Below are 21,757 nucleotides of genomic sequence, written 5' to 3'. Positions count from 1 at the left end.
GGTGGTTCTTGGTTGTCAGACAAAAAGCCTTTTATTTTTCCCTGACTTGATATTAACCAATTGAAATATTCAAGACAATGAAAATATAATATTTTTAAGACTCAATTATTTTTCTCCCAGATTGTCCACTGCAATGTCCTGGAAAATAAATAATTCTTGGAGCTTCCATGCCAAAATCTTGATTTTGATACATCAATTTACAGAAGAACAATGTAGAATTAATGAGAATTATTGTGATGGATAGTAGTAAGCAGCAACTTCACACAATGTACTCATGAAATGAAGCAGGTATATCATCCAAGTCAGCTCCCTTTTTTCTTGCTAGACAAAGCAAGAATGCCGAAAAGGCTACAGATACTGCCTACTGCCTTGAGAGAGAGAGAGAGCAATAGAGCAGCATAGAAGGTCTGGAGAAAAGATAGGCTGGAGAGAATCCCTTGAATTATTCAAGAGATTTAATACACAGTCTCAGGAACGATTTAACAATTTTGACCAGCAGTAGCTAGAATGTAAATGAAAGTTTTGTGCATATTCTGTATGTATTCATAACTCTTTGACAGAGACAGAGAGCAAGAGAGAAAGAATAAACACTATTATGTTTCCACGGGTACTGGTATACTCCAACTCCTCACTCAAACAGCGGTAGGCATGAGGATCCCTATCAAATCCCCACATGGTATCATTCTGTATAAGTTTGAATCACTACATATCAATCATTACCACCCAGCAAGAGACACAGAGGACATTAGTGGTATCTTCAACAAAGAAAGTTAAATTGTCAAATCTGATCTTTCTTTGTCTCCATGACTCCTCACTGAATGGTGTATTAAACCAATGAGTAATTGAAGAGGAGATCCAAGTCACTGACACTTCATTGTAGCACTAACTCTAAATAGCATTGAAAGTGTTTACCCCAGCAAAGTAAAATTTCAATATAAAAACTTAGTGAATGGATATCACTGATACTGAAGCAATTTCCCTAGATAAATCTCTTTTCTTTTCCAGTTTTTACAGGATATTTTAGATACGCTGTTTACAATTTTAGATGACAACACAGAGAAATATGGGCTGCTTGTATTTCAATCTTTGGTAAGTATCATTAACCTGGTAAGTTATATATCTAACCGTTTCCTGGCATTGTTAGACTATGAGGTGAAATAATCTCAGATATAATTGCAGTTTAAATGCTCTTTGATGCATTAAAGTAAACCCTGTCTCTATGCCCGAGATCTGAATTCAAATCATGGCTGCCCAGGATGTGCCATAATATGTCTGCGTGGATTTCTGCTGGGTGTCCCGATTTCCTCCCAGAGTCCAAAGATTTGCAGGTTAGGTGGATTGGCCATACTAAATTACCCGTAGTGTTCAGGGATGTGTAGGTTAGGTGTGTTAGCCAAGGGAAATGCAGGGTTACAGGGTTAGGGTAGTGGGGTAGCTCTGGGTGGGATGATATTCGGAGTATTGGTGTGGACTTGTTTGGCCAAATGGCCTGTTTCCACACTGTGGTGATTTTATTTAAAAATCTTACTTAAAGGTAATTCTAATTGCAGTTGGAAACTAAGATTTTTGGAAAGTGTGTCGTGTGGTTTAAAGAAAATTTAATTTCTTATCTGTCTTCTAGAACCAACATTTCTAGCACCGCATTTGTCAAATTGCAAAACAAAATTAACGTTATCATTTTGTTTTATTCCCTTGAATTGTCTCCTGTATTTCCTGAAGGTTTGGATCCTTACTGAGGTTTTAGACACCCATGAGTGAATATCTGCCCAAGTGGTCATTTCTCGCATCCAAACCTGGACAGTAAAAGGGTACATAGCCTTTTTCATTGTAGATCTACATTCCAAAAGACCTAGTAGATAAGAATTAGCAGGAGGAATCCTGGCTCATTTTCCCTTTGTGTCTCCAGCAAGATGAGACCAGTTACAAATGCCAGCCACTAACTCAACACTATTAGACATGAGACCTTTCTGATCTGTGTGACTCAGTACTATCATGAACACGAAAAGAGTGGCTTTTAAATTGCTATTTAATTAAATGGAAATCATGAATTAATGAAGCTGTACATTTGCACCATCCTGTAAGTAACCTATGTGACAATTTCCAAATCTGAATGACAGATTTGAACCAGTCATTTCCTCAGCAGCAATTGCACTTGAGAAAAAGAGACCACCTATTGGAGGCTAAAGGAGTAATCCCTAATTTTGTTCAGAAAATTATGTATTTAAGATATAAAGATGCCTCATGAGCAATGAGGAGCAAATTGATATAATGGCTGACATGTTTTGGGGTTCCATTTCTCTAAAAACCGTTTAAAAGATAAAGGAATATATTTTGATAGAATCATAGTTCTTTTTTGATTATGTATTTGGCTTGTATGATAATAAAAATTGCAGGTTTTTCCTCTCTTTTTTTCCTCTTTCTTCTCCTCCCTCTCTATGAGTATAGACAAACATGCTGATTTCTGGTTAAACATTAAGATGAGTGTTTTCATTTGTTCTTACAATAGTTGTGTTTCAGTACAAAGAGCAAACAATAAAAACCATGGTTGTATAGCCTCTAAGCTAAATGCTCACAATTCAAATGCCAGGATCCCTTGTTGCTATTTGTGTCGGTTGGATAGCTTTAGTAAGCCCCAAGGTTTAAATTGCTCAGATATCCTGGCCTCTGCCACATGACATTTTTCTCCATATTGTCCCTAGCTTGAATATATCTTGTTCAAAGGAATTTATCTTCTCTTTCTCTCGTGAGTGGGCTTGCAACCTCGTAAAGAAGCTGATTAAATCCTTAGAATGACTGACTTCAAACTGCTTGTTTGAGCAGTGCACTTTGTCTCATCTAATCCTTCTAGTAGATAACACAATACAACAGACTTCTCTCTCAATTCCTTTCTACCACCCTCACAGTCACCCCCAGTATAAATGGATTAAAAATGTATTTACAAGAACTTTATTATTGCACTGCGTGCCACTGTGTCTATTATTACATTGCTCATCAGGCCCACCAAGATGAACAGAAATTTTCTTCAATTCAATATTGGGAATACCAAAGCTACTACCTTTGAGTTCCCACTGCATTTCCAAGATACTCTCTTAATACCTCTATCTGGCTATTGTATGAGGATGAATCACGTTGGAAATGATAATACCTGCAACATTTTTGCACGAAAAGGGAGGTTATTGGGATAGAAATGTAATACAGTACTAATGTACCTCCTGTCTTATAGTAATGATATGACCTTTATCATGAGGCACTCACTACAGACATGCATCTTATAATCTGCTCAAAAAAGACACAAAAAAAATAGATTGTTGCCCTGTGAGCTAGTGACATCAAGTTTCATTCACCCATCTGAGTTCATTGACCTTCATTGACTCGTTTCTCAATACCTTAAATGTTAACATGTCACCTTTGCTACAATCCCTTCTGACGTCCCTATTTCTGTAGTCATGGGAAATGTAGGGTTACAGGGAAAGGGTAAGGGAATGGGTCTGGGTGGGATGCTGTTCAGAAGATAGGTGTAGACTATTAATCCAGAGACTTAGGTTCAAATCCACCAGATGGTGAAATTTGAATTCAGTAAATTAATTAAGAGTCTAATGATCGCCGTGAATCCTAAAATGCCCTCTGGTCAATTAGGGATGGGCAATAAATGCTGACTTAGCCAGTGATACCCTCACCCTGTGAATGAATAAAAAAAGAAATCTCTGTTCCAGTTGAATTTGCCAAGGCTGGAAACTGCAGATTTACCAATGCCCCCTCTCCTCGTTTAACTGGAATGGCTTTGCTGTAGAAGTCTGCTGAACATGCTGTCAAAACCTTTTCCTCTTCACACTACTACTATCTGAGTCTATTTTAGGCAAATAAAAGCCTCCATTACAAATACTCTCTAATACTTGCACTTCTGTATAATTCTCCCTCAAATTTGTTCCTCTACATCTTTCCAGTAGTTAGTGGCCCATAGATTATATCAAATAATAGAAATGCACCTATTTTATTCCTTAGCTTGAACCAAATAGATTCTGACTTTGAACTGGGGCATCTTCTGTCTCCAGCATTATAATGTATTCCTTAATCAATCTTAACGCTCCTCTTCCTTTCCTTCCTCTCCTATCTTTTCTGAACACTTTATATTGAGGAATGTTTCATACCTAGCTCTGCTTTTCATTGAGCCAAGTCTCTGTCATCAGATTCCTACATGGCAATCTGCATCTGCAAGTCAGCAGTATTATTTACAACAAGCATGCACATTTACCATAATTCAAGCTTCTTATTTTCCATCTTGCGCTCAACTTTTATTGTTTCCTACTCTAATACTATCTATATCTGCCAATATTCTTTACACCTTGGTATTCCTATTTAGTATTACCTCCGAGTTCCTATATCTCTTCAAGTTAATTAAACCCTTCCCAACAACATTAATAATTCACCCCACGAGAAAATTGGCCTCGGTTCTGTTTAGATGTAACCCCTACCACTTGTATAGGTCACATCTCTCCTGATCTTTATCACTCCACCTTCAGATGCCTAATTCCTAAAACATATCCTTCCTAAGCTTCTATTTCTTCTCCTTAAAGACACTGCATGAATCCAAAACTCATGACTTTCGTCAAACTACTATAAGATGTGGCCGTCCATTGATACTTTAGTCAGTTGCTGTCTTTCACAGTCATCGGAAGATGTTATTTGCTACTTTGCAGTGATGAGAACAACACTTTAAAATCTTGTCATCACTGTACCTCTGAATTTTACTCTATATTCACCAGTTTTATCAGACTCGGTAGTGGGAATGAATAGATTTGATGAATTTATCAGATTGGATTATGAGAATGAGACATTGCATCAGAGTAAATATCAGAGATCCTGATTTCCCCCGCACCCGCAACCTCTCCATTATCCCACACCCATCACCCTCTGATCCTTTTATATCTCTCTTTCTTTAAGTTCCTTCGCTCCATGTGTATTTCTGCAGCACACCTCTGTTGCCCCATCAGTAACAGTTTATGAGCGTAACGAGGGTAGGATAGAGTAATTTTTATCAATCAGCAGTATGTATGAGGTACAGAATGACAGTCTTACTATCTGAGGAGAAAAGGTCAGGTTTTAATGCCCTTCATTAAAAAAGATCCTTCCTTTAAATTATTTATTTTCTTCTTTTCTTCAGATTATCAGTTTTGTTTTTTGAACTATTTCATTAACATGCATTGCTAACATCAACATGCCATCTAGTTTGTATTAAAGCTTTTTAATTTAACATTGTCTCTGTTTCCCAGGTATTCGTAATAAATTTGCTGCGGGATAGCAAGTATTTTCATTTCCGTCCGGTGATGGATACCTACATTCAGAAGCACTTCTCTGGTGCACTGGCATACAAGTGAGTCCAAATATCTGATGGTTCAGGACTCATAACTGTAAAAATTACTTGTGGAACCACACAGAGTTTTCCAATATCATAAAATCATTTCCCTAAAGCTGCATTCATAGTTACGACCTTCTATAAAATCCCATTCCATTGCAATCAATTTACTACATTGTCATTTTCAATTTGATAAGATAGGTGATGTAAGGGACCTGAGCAGGATATTTCATTCATCTGGCAGATGTGCAGATCTTTGATCTCCCTATGTTTGCACTAAGCTCTGTGACTCAGACTTATCATTGAGTTGTAGGTAGTCTTTGATATTCCACTTACTTTGCCACCTTATCTCTGATAACAAAAGTGCTGTCAAAGGAAACTGTATGGAGGAAGCAAGGTGCCACCTTAGATGCCCCAAGATCCTCTCCCCCTGTGCCCAAGGTGAGGGAATATTCTAACTGCTGAATGCAAGATAGCAAACATAAACCCATTTTTCTACTGGAGTATCATTCTCAACTTTAAAAATCACACAACACCAGGTTATAGTCCAACAGGTTTAATTGGAAGCACACTAGCTTTCGGAGTGACGCTCCTTTATCAGGTGAAAAGCTCCAAAAGCTAGTGTGCTTCCAATTAAACCTGTTGGACTATAACCTGGTGTTGTGTGATTTTTAACTTTGTACACCCCAGTCCAACACCGGCATCTCCAAATCATTCTCAACTTTGTCCTTCTAAGTCTGGTTGCAGGTGGCCTAACTGCTAGCATCACAGAGCTGTATGGATCTGTCACCAAAACAGGAAGTATTCTGCATTTATAGAACATAGGACAATACAGCACAATACAGACCCTTCTGTCCTTGATGTTGTGCCAACCTTTTATCCTACTCTAAGATCAAACTAACCTATATACACTTTACTATCATCCATGTGTCTATCCAAAAGTCGCTTAAATGTCCCTAATGTATCTTGCTCTATTATCACTGCTAGCAGTGCATTCCATACACCCACCACACTCTGTGTAAAGAACCTACCTCTGACATCTATCCAAACCTTTCTCCAATCACCGTAAAATAATGCCCCCTTGTGATAGCCATTTCCACCCTGGGAAAAAAGTCTCTGGCTATCCACTCTATCTATGCCTCTCATCATCTTGTACATCTCTATCAAGTCACCTCTCATCCTTCCTGGCTCCAATGAGAAAAGCTCCAGCTCCCTCAACCTTTCTTCAAACGACATGCCTTCCAGTCCAGGCAGCATCCTGGTAAATCTCCTCTGCATCTTCTCTAAAGCTTCCTATAATGAGGCATCCAGAACTGAACACAATATTCCAAGTGTGGTCTAACCAGGGCTTTATAGAGCTGCAGCGTAACCTCGCGGCTCTTAAACTCAATCCCTCCGCTAATGAAAGCCAACACACCATACCCTTTTTACCAACCCTATCAACTTGGGTGGCAACTTTGAGGGACCGATGGGCATGCACCCCAAGATCCATCTGTTCTTCCACACTGCCAAGAATCCTGCCTTTAACCCTGTAATCAGCATTCAAATTTGACCTTCCGAAATGAATCCTTTCGCATTTTCCAGGTTGAACACCATCTGCCACTTCTCAGTCCAGTTCTGTGTCCTGAGCTCCTCTCCCTCCCTTCCATTTCTCCCAGCCACCTACAGGATTCATTCCTCCCATTGACTAACCAAGTCGTACCCTCTACCTGCCTTCACCTATCCCCATTTCACCACCCTGCGGGTGCCAACCCCTCTATCTGCAGATCCCCTTACACCCACCACCAGTCCTGAAGAACGGTTACACCCGAAATGTCAACTTCTTCACTTCCTGATGCTGCCTGGCTTGCTGTGTTCTTCCAGCCACCTGCTTGGATTACAGCATCTGCAGTTTTTTGTCTCCAGCTCTGCATCCTGTCAATGTCCCATTGCAACATACAATAGCCCTCCACACTTATTCACAATTCCACCAACCTTTGTGTCATCGACAAACTTACCAACCCACCCTTCCATTTCCTCATCCAAGTCATTTATAAAAACCACAAAGAGCAGAGATCCCAGAACCAATCACTGCAGAATGCCACTGGTCACCGAGCTCCAGGCTAAATACTTGCCATCTACTACCACTCTCTGTATTCTATGGGCCAGCCAAACAGCCAAATTTCCCTATATCCCATGCCTCCTTACTTTCTGAATGAGCACAACATGGGGAACCTTACCAAACTTCTTGCTAAAATCCATATACACCAAATCCACTGCTCTACCTTCATCAATGTATTTTGTCACATCCTCAAAAGATTTCAGTAAGACTGTGAGCTGCTCCTCATGATCTGCTCATCACAAAGCCATGCTGACAATCTCTACTCAAACTATGCTTTTCGAAATAATCATAAATCCTGTCTCTCAGGGTCCTCTCCAATAATTTGCCCACCACCAACGTAAGATTGACTGGTCTGTAATTACCAGGGTTATCCCTATTCCCTTTCTTGAAGAAGGAAATAACATTTGCCACAGTCCAATCATCTGGTACTGCTCTAGTGGACAATAAGGATGCAAAGATCAGCGCCAAAGGTGCAGCAATCTCTTCCTCACTTCCCTTACGTCCTTGGGTATATCCTGTCTGATCTATCGATCCTCATGTTTTTCAAAATTTCCGGCACAAACTCCTTAACATTAACCTGTTCAAGCGTGTCAGTCTGTTTCATGTTGTCCTCACAAATGACAAGGTCCCTCTCACTAGTGAATATTGAAGCAAAGTATTCATTATGGACCTCCCCTAATCCAGGCACATGTTCCCTCCATTATCCCTGATCAGCCCAACCCTCACTCTGGTCATCACTTGTTCCTCACGTAAGTGTAGATCACCTCGGTGCCCCCTTCTAGCTCTTCTAAGTCCGTTCTTCAGTTCCTTCCTGCCTACTTTGTAACCCTGTATTGCCCTGTCTGGTCCTTGCTTCCTCAACCTTAAATAAGCTTCCTCCTTCCTCTTGACTAGATGTTCCACATCTCTTGTCATCCAAGGTTTCTTCACCCTACCATCCCTTCTTTGCCTCAGTGGGACAAACCTATCCAGCATTAGCAGGAAGTGCTCCCGAAACAACCTCTACATTTCTGTCATGCATTTCTCTGAGAATATCTGCTCCACAGTTCCTGCCTAATAGCATTGTAATTCTCCGTCCCCTAATTAAATACTTTCCAATACTGTCTGCTCCTGTCCCTCTCCATGACTATAGTAAAGGTCACTGAAATGCTCTCCCAACTAGAGATCTGACATCTGAACTGGTTTGTTGCCAATATGGCTTCCCTTGTAGTCAGCTTATCTACATATTGAGTCAGAAATTCTTCCTGGACACACCTGACAAAATCTGCTCCATCCAAACTATTTGCACTAATTAGGTTCCAATTAATATTAGGGAAGTTGAAGTCACCCAAGACACCATGACCCTTCCTGGACACAATGTGATAAAATCTGCTCCATCCCATCAACACTAGGAAGTTGAAGTCACCCATGACAACAACCCTGTTACTTCTGCACCTTTCCACAATCTGCCTCCCAATCTGCTCCTCTGTGTCTCTGTTGCTATTTGGGGGGGTCTATAGAAAACTCCAAATAAAGTGACTGCCCCTTTTCTGACTTCCACTATTAATGGCTCAGTAGACCAACCCTCCTCGACGACCTCCCTTTCTGCAGTTGTGATACTATCCCTGATTAGCAATGCCGCTCCTTGAATACTTTTACCTCACTCCCTATTACTTTTGAAACATCTAAACTCAGGAATATCCAACAACCGTTCCTGTCCCTGTGACATCCATGTCTCAGTAATACCATAACTCTAAGCGCTGATCCATGCTCAAAGTTCATTACCTGTATTCCAAACACTTTTTGCGTTAAAATAGGCACACTTCAACCCATCACACTGACTGCAACTTTGCCCTATCAACTGTCTATTCTTCCTCACAGAGTCTCTGCATGTTTTATCTGCCTGTTCACCATCTATCCCAACCTCTGATCCGTAACTCCGGTTCCCACCCCCCTGCCAAACTAGTTTAAACCCCCCGGAGAGCTCTAGCAAACCTTCCACACAGGATATTGGTACCTCTCCAATTCAGGTGCCACCCTGTACAGGTCCTTGTAAGGTCCCACCTTCCCCAGAAGATATCCTAATGGTCCACATATCTGAAGCCCTCCCTCCTGCACCTGCTCTGCAGCCACGTATTCAGCTGCACTTGCTCTCTGTTCATAGCCTCACTAGCCTGTGACACCAGTAGCAGTCCTGAGATTACTCTCTGCTCGTCCTGCTTTTTAGCTTCCAACCTAACTCCCTATCTTCACTTTTCCAATCCTCATTGCTTTTCCCAGCTATGTCATTGGTACTGATGTGTACCATGATTTCTGGCTGTTCAACCTCCCCTTTAAGAATCCTATAGATCTGATCTGAGACACCCCTGATCCTGACACCGGGGAGGCAACATACCATCTGGGGGTCCGACCACATAATTTCCTGTCTGTTCCTCCAACCATTGAATCTCCTATCACTATCACTCTCCTATTCTCCCCACTTCCCTTCTGAGCCACAGAGCCAGGCTCAGTACCAGAGACCTGGCCGCTGTAGGTTTCCCCTGGTAGATCACATCATATTATATCTTTGCAGCAGCAGCATGCCTCCTAGTCCTCCAGGTATGCAGATGTTGCTGTATCCAAAACCACTGGTTAGAGAGGGGCAGAATCAGCAGCAAATGAACTGAATTGGATTGCTGAACTATCTCCATGAAATATAAATGAGACATATTCATGGGAACTTAAACTGTAGGGAACTAAGTTTTAAATCTAATTTTTTCAGTCCTATCAGAAGAATTGTTGCAAACATTTTCAATATAAGTTTTGCTTTGTTTCACACTAGGAGCATGTAAAAGAGAAACTGTGCACATGCTGTAGTTAGAGTCCAGAAGCCATTTGACAAGGCCACATGAAAGGTTACTAAGAAAAATAAGAGCTCATGGTGTAAGGAATACAATATTAGTGTGGATGGAGAATTGGCTCTCAAACAAGAAATAGAGGGTAGGCATAAATAGGTCATTTTCAGGTTGATAAGGTATAATGGTGGATCAGTGTTGGACCCTTAACTATTTAGCGCTTTAGAGAACATCTCCGGGACACCCGTACCAATCAATCCACTGCCCCGTGGCCCAACATTTCAACTCCCCCTCCCATTCTGCCAAGGACATGTAGGTCCTGGGCCTCCTCCACCGCCACTCCCTCACCTCCCAACGCCTGGAGGAAGAGCGCCTCATTTTCCACCTCGGAACACTTCAACCCCAGGGCATCAATGTGAACTTCATCAGTTTCCTCATTTCCCCTCCCCCCACCTTACCCCAGTTCCACCCTTCCAGCTCAGTACCATCCTCATGATCTGTCCCACCTGCCAATCATCCTTTGCACCTATCCGCTCCACCTTCCTCTCTGACCTATCACCTTCATCCCCTCCTCCATCCACCTATTGTAATCTTGGCTACCTTCTCCCAAGCCCCACCCCCCCTCCCATTTTTTTCTCTCCACCCCGGAGGCTCCCTGCCTTCATTTTTGATGATGGTCTTTTGCTCGAAATGTCGATTTTCCTGCTCCTTGGATGCTGCGTAACCTGCTGTGCTTTTCCAGAACCACTCTAATCTAGTTTGCAAAAGAATATTGAGTGGTTAAGTGAATGGGCAAAAATTTGAGAGAAAGACTGTAATGTGGAAAAGTGTGAACTTGTCCAGTTTGGAAAAGTACCAAATTATTTAAATACAGGAAAATCATAAAATTCTGGGCTCCAGAGGAATGTGAATATCTTGGTCCATGAATCACAAAACATTAGTGTGCAAGTGCAGTAATTTATTAAGAAGCCAAACGGAATATTGTTTGTTTCAAAGAGAATGGAATATAGCAATGTTTTCCTGCAGTTATACAGGATAAAACCATATCTGGAGCATGGTATACAGTTTTAATCTCTCTATTTAAGAAAGGTTATAAATGTGTTAAAGTCTTTCAGGGAAGGTTCATACAACTGATGTTTGGGACAGAGGTGTTATGATGAAAGTTTGGACAGCCTGGCCTTTAATCCACTGGAGTTAGAAGATTAAAAGATGACCTTATTAAAACATATCAGATCCTCAAGGGACTTGACAGGGTGAATCCTGAAAGGACATTTTCCTTGTATGGGAGAATAGAAGTAGAGGGGACACAGTTTAAAAAAAAAGGGATCTCCTGTTAAGGTTGGAGATGAGGAGAAATTTGTTGTCTCAAAGGGTCATAAGTTTGTGGAATGCTGTTCCCTGGAGAGCAGAAGATGCCGAGTCATTGAATATCTTTAAGGTAAGGCAAGATAGATTATTGATTCACAAAAGAGTCAGTGTTTATCAGGGATAAGCAAGCATGTGGTATTGAGGCACCAATCAGATCAGCCATGATCCTTAAGAGGGACAGAGCAGGCTCAAGGTGAAGCCTATTTGTGTTCCTTATTCATTTGTTTGTGTGATAATGCTCAATGGATTTTGATATCCCAGCCATCAAGCAAACCAAAATAAATAGGAAGGGTTGGGATGGATATGAGCCGGGCGCTAGCAGGTGAGACTAGATTAAGTTGGGATATCTGGTTGGCATGGGTGAATTGGATTGAAGGGTCTGTTTCCATGCTGTACATCTCTATAATTCTACATGGTGCTACACTGTTGTCGGTCCTCATCGAATGGTTTAAATCTTCGCAGTGTCACTGACTGTGCTCAAAGGATGGGGTACCATGTACCTTTCAGTATAATCAGTTGTAGGTGCAATGTACTTTACATTGTTGGCTGACACTCTAACATCCTGTTGACAGATGTTTAGACTCATTTTTATATAGTGTTTGCTTTTGCCTGTGTTCCATTAACAATAAAGCTGTGAAACTGGATTCCCTCATTTTTAGCCAGCAATCATGGGTTTCCCCTGTATGAGCTAACTTGGAGCAGGGAAGGAAGCAAGTTACTTTGGGGGATTCACATGTAGAATTTGTTTGTTCCTTTCAATCACTGACTTCCCCATTGGACTCCAATTAAATTGTTGTTCAAATTAGTGCCAATTCAGGACATGGGGTATGCAACTAATAGTAAACAGGGCTCGCAGCCATGTTTCTCTTGCAAAAGAAGACAAGGAATGTGTTTCAAGACAGGTTTCATTCGTGCGACATTCAGCTTGTCAAATAGTCTTCTTGATAAAGACCTGTTGGCTCTGTGCCTTTTTTTTGCTCTAACAATAGGGAAATATCCAGTTTTTACTTGGTAACTGCCCATAATGTCTGAAGTCAGGAGCGTTTGTGTGAGGCTTGTAGAGGAGTACAGTCCACTCCATTACTCCTTAATGGGGAATTTCACGACATTCAGAAAATGATTGTTAAGTGTTGGATTGGAGCTATTTATCAAATGTTGACAACACTAAGATAATGAGACCAGGGAATAAAACATTTCAGAAATACAGTTTTTCAAAAATAAACTTTTTCCAAAATACCTTCAAATACATCATGAAGAGTGCATTTGTGTATCTCCCTCCTGTCTCTATACTAGCTCACTGCATAATCTTGCTATCTTTGTGTTTCTGTTGTACTGCTATTAATGTATCAGGATTAGAGTGGTACTGGAAAAGCACAGCAGGTCAGGCAGCATCCGAGGAGCAGGAAAATTGACATTTCAGGCAAAAGCCTTTCAGCAGGAATGAAGGGCTTTTGCCCAAAACGTCGATTTTCCTGCTCCTCGGATGCTGCCCTACCTGCTGTGCTTTTCCATCAACATTCTAATCTTGACTCTGATCTCCAGCGTCTGCGGTACTCACTTTCGCCTGCTATTAATGTATGTTAATTCCAGAAGCCTCATGTTTATGACTTTGTGAGAATCTGAGTTATGCTTACATGTTTTATATAAACTGTCATTTTTGTTTCCCACAGGGAGCTAATCCGATGTCTGAAATGGTACATGGATCGATCTGCAGAAGTTGTGAGGCAAGATCACATTCAAGAGGCAATGAGGGTACATAGCATAATGTCTGTGATAATCTGACAAAATATAGAATTGGAACAATAGATAATTATTAGTTGCTACTCCCACTTAACCATATCAAACCTCGGTTTTCATTCGCTCACCCTCTGTGGCATGATTTGTTAATCATGATGACCGCTAGAAATCACTAAAACTTATTTCTTTGAAAATTTGTTTGTCTTAAAAACCTACAGGTAACAGCTATTTACTGTTTGGTCCCTGTGCTGTATACAGAAGAACCTCGATTATCCGAATGAGATGGGCGGGCGCTATTTCGTTCGGATAATTGATTATTCAGTTAATTGACTTCCTGTGGAGTTTTCTGTGAAGTGTGCTCCCCATTCAGAAAACTAGGCAAAAGCACACTGCACATGAGACCCTGCCCCCCGCCATCCACCCCCACCACGCCCACTCCCCGGCCCCAACCTGGTTTGCTGCCACCCTGACCCCCCCCCCCCGCCCCCAACCCCATCCAACACCGCCCCCCTGCCGCCCCCCCCACCTGCCCCCAATACCCCAGCTCTAACCCCGCCCCACCCCCCTCCCCCCTACAGAGGCAGCCAGACTGTACGCCAACAGTAAGACTGCTGCTGCTCTTGCCTTTGTTGGGTAAGTCACCAAATAGTGCACACAACTTTTTGACAGATTCCACCTTTACTCTGTACAGGATAATTTTGGAGAGATTATCTGGGGAAGGGGGGTTTAGGGTACACCCCTGTGTAGAACTCCAGGGAAGGTGTTGGGGTCAGTGGAGAGAGAGAGAGAGCAGGAGGTCAGTCATTTAGAGACTGTCCTCAGCAGTATTTCAGTGAGCCGAGTTCGTTTTTAATCATTGTACCTGTAAACAAAAGACACAATCAGGGTTGAAACAGCTCTTTGACATAATGTTTCTATCAGGACCTTGAAATCCCCTTCAGATAATCCGATATTTGGATAATTGATATTCGGATAATCTAAATTCCTCTTTAAACAGCAATATCCTAATCACCTCCCCAGTCCTGATCTCACAGCTAGTTGAAACATTTTCCTTTTATTTGGTCTGAATTTTGCTCTGCTTTTCACTATATGTTACTGTTTTAAAGGGGCACAACATTCATCAACTATTTTATGACTTTGTATGAGGTTATACAGGACATTGGTGAGTCCTGTTCTGGCGTATTGTGTGCAGTTCTGGTCTCCATTATAGGAAGGATATTATTAAATTAGAGAGAGTTCAGATAGGATTTACCAGGATGTTGCCAACAACAAATAGTTTGAGTTATAAAAATAGGTTGGACAAGGTGGAACCTTTTTCAATGGAGCACAGGAGGTTGAGGGGTGACCTTACAGAGGTTTATAAAATCATGAGGGGTATACATAAGGTGAATAGCAAAGGTTTTTTTTCCCCCAAGGTGGGAGATTTCAAAACTAGAGGTGAGAAATATTTTTAAGGTGAGAGGAGAAAGACTTAAAAAGGGCATGAGGGGCAATCTTTTTACACAGAGTGGTTAATGTGGAGTGAACTGGCAGAGGAATTGATGCATGCAGATATTGTTATCTTTAAAAGATATTTGAATAAATACATGAATAGGAAAGGTTTTGAGGGATATGGGTCAAACGGAGTCAGATGGGAATCGTTTAGTTTGGTAACAAGATAGGTGTGAATTAGTTGAACCAAAGGGTCTGTTCCATGCTGTATGGCTCTATGTGGAGACATGGGAATGTCAGAACTTGTATAATCACAGTAATGTCCTGCCTGGTAGCTTGATAATGAACTTGATATATTCTTTGATCATCAATTTGTTCCAAGTTTCAAATCCCAACACTCTTTCAGCCACTCATCAGGTTTCTAATCCCAAATGGACTACTGAATTATAATTTTGTTTCTTGTTTCAAAATCCCTACCCTCCTCCCATCAGATTTTTAACCCCCTAATCCTGAATTATCACTTTTTTTTTGGTTCCTGCTGTGATTCTCAGGTCATCACTTTGACTCCTAGTATTTCAGTTGAAATGAAACTAATTTAGCAATGCATATTTGTGTTTTTGTACTTATTTTTATATGTAGTTTCCTGATAATCAACTGTAGAAGTTGTTTGACATACATTAAAAATCTAATCACCAATTTTCCCCACTTCAGTCTGTGTTAGTATGTGTTTCTGAAGGAGAAGTATCATTCTTTTACCTCTGTTGACAGGTCAGACCTGACTTGTGTAATCATGCTATATGAGTTTAGCATCAATATAAAGTGAAACCCAGAATTTGCTTCGCACCAATAATTAACTTATAAACACATCCTAGTCAATGTCGAAGACCAACTGGAAATGCACCCTGCCCACTTCAGATCCAGACTTGCTTACAGAACAGATGGTATTTACAGTTTTCACTGTAGTCAGTTTAATATTTCTGAAATACCAGTGCTAACAGTTGTGTTTTCTATTGTGCTGTAAATGCTAGAGATATAAAAGTGGTACTGTCTACTACAGTTTCTTCATTTAGAGTAATCTGAGAATATGCTGTTTTGTAATATAAACATATAAATGGCAGCATTTATCTTGAACTAGCATTCACACTGCAAGAATTTATTTGTAAAGTATAGATTTTCATTATAATATCTTCCTGGCTGACTCCCCAACTCTTTCTAATAAGCCTCTGCTCTTCCAAAATGTTGTTTTAATAAGATATATGTCTACACAAGGGTTGAGCATTAATTGCAGTCAGGGCAGCAGTTGGACTGTTGCCTTCAGATTCACAGAAAGGAAATTCAGTTCAGGTTTGCACTATTAATTATATGCAGTGACCTCTATTGGCAAAGGTTCACTTGTGAATATTGGATGAGATTAAAGCACTATCTAAACTCACATTTGAAGAAAGGACTTTGAGTGTCAGCCATTACCTTGAGAAGATGGTAATAGGACAGAACTGTGAGATTTCTTTTTATTTGTTCCTTGTATGCACACAGCACTGGGTTTGGAATCAGTAGCTATACAAGCTAGCATGACATATCTTCAAATCTTCTCAAAGGCAATGGTGAATGTTTTCTGTTGAATGGAAATCAGGAATTTGTATGCCTGTTTTCTGTCAATTCAATTTTGCCACTTGCCATGATGGAACTTGCAAGTTCTGAGTAGTTGATCAATAACCATGTAACCACAACCACCAGCTTTCAATATGACACAAGCCCTGTGGACCGCTGGAGCAGTTGCCCATTCAAAGCACATGCATATGAAGCCAGCTTTAAAACATTACCTGCAGTGGTAAGAATGTAAAGCCTATCAGAATAGCTGAGATAAGCTGGATGATTAACATTTCTTATTTTATAATTATCTGACAAATGTGTGTTTCTATTCTTCTCAGGCATTGGAATATTTGTTCAAGTTTATTGTGCAATCACGGATTTTGTATTCAAGAGCAACAGGTGGGATAGAAGAAGAACAGTTTCGTGCCAGTATTCAGGAACTCTTTCAGTCCATTCGCTTTGTCTTGAGTTTGGATAGCAGAAGTTCTGAGACTCTCATCTTCACGCAGGTTAGTTTAGCAACCATAGCATATTCTCAGAAAACCGACCCTGAACAGGAACAAGCCCACTGTTTGCATTTAGCAACATAGGTTTTAAACAGCATCAATGCAGAGTGCATTGACATAAAATACTGGATTTTCATCGCACAGGCTTCAGCTTCAATGATACCTAGACTTGATAGGATAGCTGTCTCTTTCATTTGTTGACTTTGAGATGAAGAGATCAGGCAATTTTAATACATTTCCTCTCACATATGGCTGAATTAGCCTTCAATTAGCAACCTCACTGAGTCTACAGGCTGAGTGATGAAAGAAACTGTGTGGCCCTAATGGAACCCAAATTAAATGTCACTGTGCAGGTTATTGTGAAGCAAGTGCATCTTAGAATATTTAGTCCATATTCCTCTAAACACTTCCTATTTATGTACCCATTCAGATACTTTTTAAATGTTGTAATTGTACTCATCTCCACTATCTGCTCTAGCAGCTCATTCCATGCATTTCGCATCCTCTGCAGGGTAAAGTCGCCCCTCAGATTCCTTTTAAAACTTTCCCCTCTCACTTTAAACCTATGCTGTCTAGTTTTGGACTCCCCTATCCTGGGAAAAAGTCTTGATGGCTTCCGTCACTTTACTGGTGATCAAGAGTATATGGTGGGCCGGTAACTTAGCTATTAGGTTTGTCTGCATTTTGATTACAGGGTACCTTTCCACATTTCCGGATGAATACCATTATTGTAGCTGTTTGGGAACAGATCAGTTAGGGGCAAAGCAGATTTTTGAACACAAGTCTTCAGTACTGCTGTGGAATATTATCATGGCCCATACCCTATGCAGTGTTCAATGCCTTCACAATTTCTTGTTACCATGTGGAGTGAATCAAACTAGCCAAAGACTAGTGTTTGTAATGCTGAGAACCTCCAGGAGAAACTGAGATAGAGCATTGGCTCAACACTTTTAGTTGAAGACTGTTTCAATGCTTCAGCCTTATCTTTTGCACTGATGTGCTGAGCTCCTCCATCATTTAGGATGAGAATATTTGTGGAGCCTCCTCCTGAGCTGCCAACCATCATTCATGACTAGACATGGCAGGACTGCAGAGCTTAGATCTAATTCATTGGGTTTGGAATCACTTATCTCTGTTTGTCAGTTGTTGCTCATGAAGTTCACATGCAAGGTTCACCAGGTTGTCACCTCCTTTTAGGTGTGCCCGGTGCTGCTTCTGGCATGCTTTCCTGCACTTTTCATTGAACCAGGTTTATCATCTGGCTTAAAAGTAAAGTTAGAGTGGAGGCTTTGCCAAGCCATGAGGTTGCAGATTGTGTTTGAGTATAATTCTGCTGCTGACGATAACCCACAATGCTTCTTGGATGCCCTGTTTTGAGTTGCTAGATTTGTTTGAAATCCAGCTGTTGTGGCATGGTTTTGATGCCATACAACTCAATGGAGGGTATCCTTAATGTAAGACAGGACTGTGCAATCGTTGTTTGTATTGATACTTCAAAAGACAGGTGCATCTTCTGCAGGCAGATTGGTGAGGATGAGAATGAGGTAAAGTGTACTTTTTCCTCTTGTTGTTTCCCCCATCTAGCAGCCATGTCTTTTAGGGCTCAACTAGCTTAGTCAGGAGTGCTGCTACCAAGTAATGCTTGGTGATGGGCATTGAAGTTCCACATCCAATGTTATATTAGGTGACAGAAATAGAAGCTTATGTTCTATGGTTATAGCATCTCGTACCTCAAAATGTATAAAACACAGCAAATCAGTAAAATAAAATGTCAATTTGATTCCAGTAATCAAAGATTAATAGCAATAAAGGCCTAGTGATATTATCACTAGACTGTTAATCCAGTGATGCAGGTAATGTTCTGGGGACCTGGGTTTGAATTGTGCCACGGCAGATGGTGGAATTCGAATTCACTATAGACAAAATCTGGAATTACAATGACCACAAATCTATTGTTGATCCATCTGGTTCACTAATATCCTTTGGGGAAGGAAACTGCCATCCTTACCTGATCTGCCCAAATGTGACTCCAGAGCCACAGCAATGTGGTTGATTCTTAGCTGTCCTCTGGATCATTAGGTACGGGTGATAAATGCTGGCCTAGCCAGCAATGCCCTCATCTCATGAATGAGTAAATAAAAAAACCTCTTGTATCTTTAGCCTGAACTGGAATAACTGTCATTCTAATTTAGTGGTAAGAGTTTAAGCTTTTTCAGTGCTTGTATGTTGAAACAATTTTGTTCTGGCCACATGCTAGTCAAATAAGTATTTCATGTTGTTAGTGTTTCTGTGAATGAATAATTGAAAGACATGAGTGTTTTACCATGTACCTTGCAATAATACTGTGCTGTTCATGATACTTACATTCTGGATGGCTGAATGATGCCATTTAGTCTGACAATGTTAGTAGTTCCATGGATTTTATTGAAAGATGAATTGAGCAGTTTTTCAATTCTGTTGTTTCTGCTGTAGGCCGCCCTTCTCAATTCCTTCCCAGCAATATTTGATGAGCTGCTGCAGATGTTTACTGTACAGGAAGTGGCAGAGTTTGTGAGGGGGACACTGGGCAGCATGCCCAGCACAGTGCACATTGGTCAATCTATGGATGTAGTTAAGCTGCAATCCATCGCACGAACAGTGGACAGTCGTCTCTTTTCATATTCAGGTAAGAGGAATATGCAGGCATGGTCCATATACGACCACCTTCCTTCATAAGATATACTTAGAGATGGCTATAAATAATAAGCTATGTAAAAATAAAACCAGTTGCTTTTAAAAAGTTTAAAAACGTTTATTTCTGGACTGGTGTATGTTTTCTGGCTATGGGAGGGATGTTTTCCCAGGTGATAAAGGGAGGGTTTGCCTGGAGAGTTGAAACTTCCTGAAATTTGGGTCAGGACCCCAATAACATCTCTCCCCTCTTCCTAGTTTCTACAGGGCAGAATTGAAGGCAAGAAGGGAAGCTTCTTGGTCTGCCAACTTAAATAAATTAAGCAACTCAACAAGATCACAAGAAGCAGAGCTTCTTTAGCAAAACTGAAAAGCTGGAAGTGCTTTGATCAGTTACACTAAAGAGCTTCAGCCATTCACAGGTGATCGCCAGTTTTTTGAATGGCATTTAATCTATTCAATTTCAGCTGCACGTCCCTGCCACCAGTCTTCAACACATCATGTGCATCCTCTCCCGTACCTTACAACTCTAACGAGAGACGAGCAGAGGCAATGTCAACACATGGGATCCCGCAAACTGCTGTGTAAACTTGAGCTTCATAAGATCCTGGTGCTCAGACATGTTAACAGAGCTAATCGTTTATTTACATTCTCTGTGTTGGAGCTCTTAACTCCTCACAATTAGACTCTGTATCTGCCCTAGAGGGGAACATGTGACTGGGAAGGCAACTTGTGTTGCTCCTGTTGATGTGAGGACTACGGTTGCTTGCATTAGAAATTCTTCCTTTTACAGAATGGATGGACCATCCTGTTCACCTTCCTTAACTGACTGTCAATTGGAGATTGGAAGCTAATATTGTGATTCAGTTAAAGAGCCACAACAAATTGTGCAAATTATTTAATTGTGTTTCCAAATCAAAAATACCTGTTGTTTCAGCAAAGATTGATTCACAAGTTTTTGCCTGTAGAGTTAGTGTAATTCTGTAGCTATACAAATTATCTGATTTTGGACTGTACATTATACTTAGTTGTAGATGGTTAATGTTGGATTTTAGATGTTACATAACTATGCACATACTGGAGAAGTGCATTTTAAATATTCTAAATTTATTTTATTTATTTACTCTTAGTCCCTGCTATCCCCATTCCTCTGAAATAATCCTCAGTGCATTCATGTCATGAAAGTCTTAACCCACTTCGTAGAGCAAGTCACTAGAGATCTCAAGATGTAAATCTGGGGAGGTTCACTCCCAACTGTTTGATTCCACTATTGTCTGCACTGGTACTTTGGCAGCTGTGATGAAGATGTTACATGTAATGCACAGCAAAAGAGTTCTATGGTACTAGGAGGTGGAACTCAACTGCTACAGTCACTTCCCTCCACCAAGTTCTTGGCAGGCCCCTTGTCCTCAATCCCAAACAAACCACCACATCCTGTTCAGAAACTGCATTACAAAGATGTGTAGACCTGACTCACTGAAAATTAATACTCAGTTCTTTGACCTGGTTGACCTCCTTGGTGTTTGTTTCTGCTTTCAACAATATATTATTCCTGTACCTGGCAGATATCTCCAGTGTTTTATGGCTCCCACACCACTGCTTCCCTGTAGCCTGCAGCCCATCAGTGCAGATTCTGTGCAGCCTACAGCAGGGTCAGTACACTGATCGGTAAATAGGCAGAAGTTCAGCTTTTCCTCAATTCCAGTGGTGCTGTCTAAGTTTCAGACCCACAACTCCTCAGCCTATAGATATCCTCTGTTTGTTATGGATGTGTACCTATTTCAATTATCACCTTTTTGTTTTGCAAGATGACACCTGTTTTCAGTTGGGAATGTGTTTCAACAGCTGTATGTGTTCATATTGAAGGATATACTATAGAGATGTGGCTCAGAATACAATTTCTTCTATTCATAGACTCCCGTCGGATCCTTCTACCTGTTGTTCTCCATCACATTCATTTGCATCTGCGGCAGCAGAAGGAGCTGCTCATCTGCTCTGGAATCCTCAGCAGCATCTTTTCTATCATGAAGTCAAGCTCTCTGGTATGTCTCAGTCCTACATAATGGAATGCCAGCAATAGTGTATTTTCATAGAGAATCTCCTGCTAGCTCAAGTCAGGCTAGTTCTCAGTGATTCCTCATTTATTCTATTTAGTTTTCTTGTGTAATATCTCCACTGTCTTTCTCAG

General features: G+C 40.8%; 1 protein-coding gene across 4 annotated transcripts in view; it reads left to right on the top strand.

Annotated features, from left to right (window-relative positions):
* dock3 (dedicator of cytokinesis 3) overlaps positions 1-21,757 on the top strand; it is a 980,202-nt gene that overhangs the window by 704,757 nt on the left and 253,688 nt on the right. For all 4 annotated transcript variants that reach the window (XM_043708482.2, XM_043708483.2, XM_043708484.2 and 1 more), the window contains exons 20-25: positions 1,006-1,089; positions 5,271-5,371; positions 13,306-13,387; positions 16,732-16,902; positions 19,372-19,564; positions 21,484-21,611. In XM_043708482.2, the coding sequence (XP_043564417.1) occupies positions 1,006-1,089; positions 5,271-5,371; positions 13,306-13,387; positions 16,732-16,902; positions 19,372-19,564; positions 21,484-21,611 (759 nt within the window). The remainder of the gene's footprint in view (positions 1-1,005; positions 1,090-5,270; positions 5,372-13,305; positions 13,388-16,731; positions 16,903-19,371; positions 19,565-21,483; positions 21,612-21,757) is intronic.

This window comes from Chiloscyllium plagiosum, unplaced genomic scaffold (assembly GCF_037043375.1).
Source record: "Chiloscyllium plagiosum isolate Xiang-an unplaced genomic scaffold, Cpla_swu_hap1 HiC_scaffold_14, whole genome shotgun sequence".
In the NCBI taxonomy this organism is placed as follows: domain Eukaryota; kingdom Metazoa; phylum Chordata; class Chondrichthyes; order Orectolobiformes; family Hemiscylliidae; genus Chiloscyllium; species Chiloscyllium plagiosum.
Note: the sequence above shows the minus strand (reverse complement) of the source record. Positions and strands in the feature narration are given on the sequence as shown.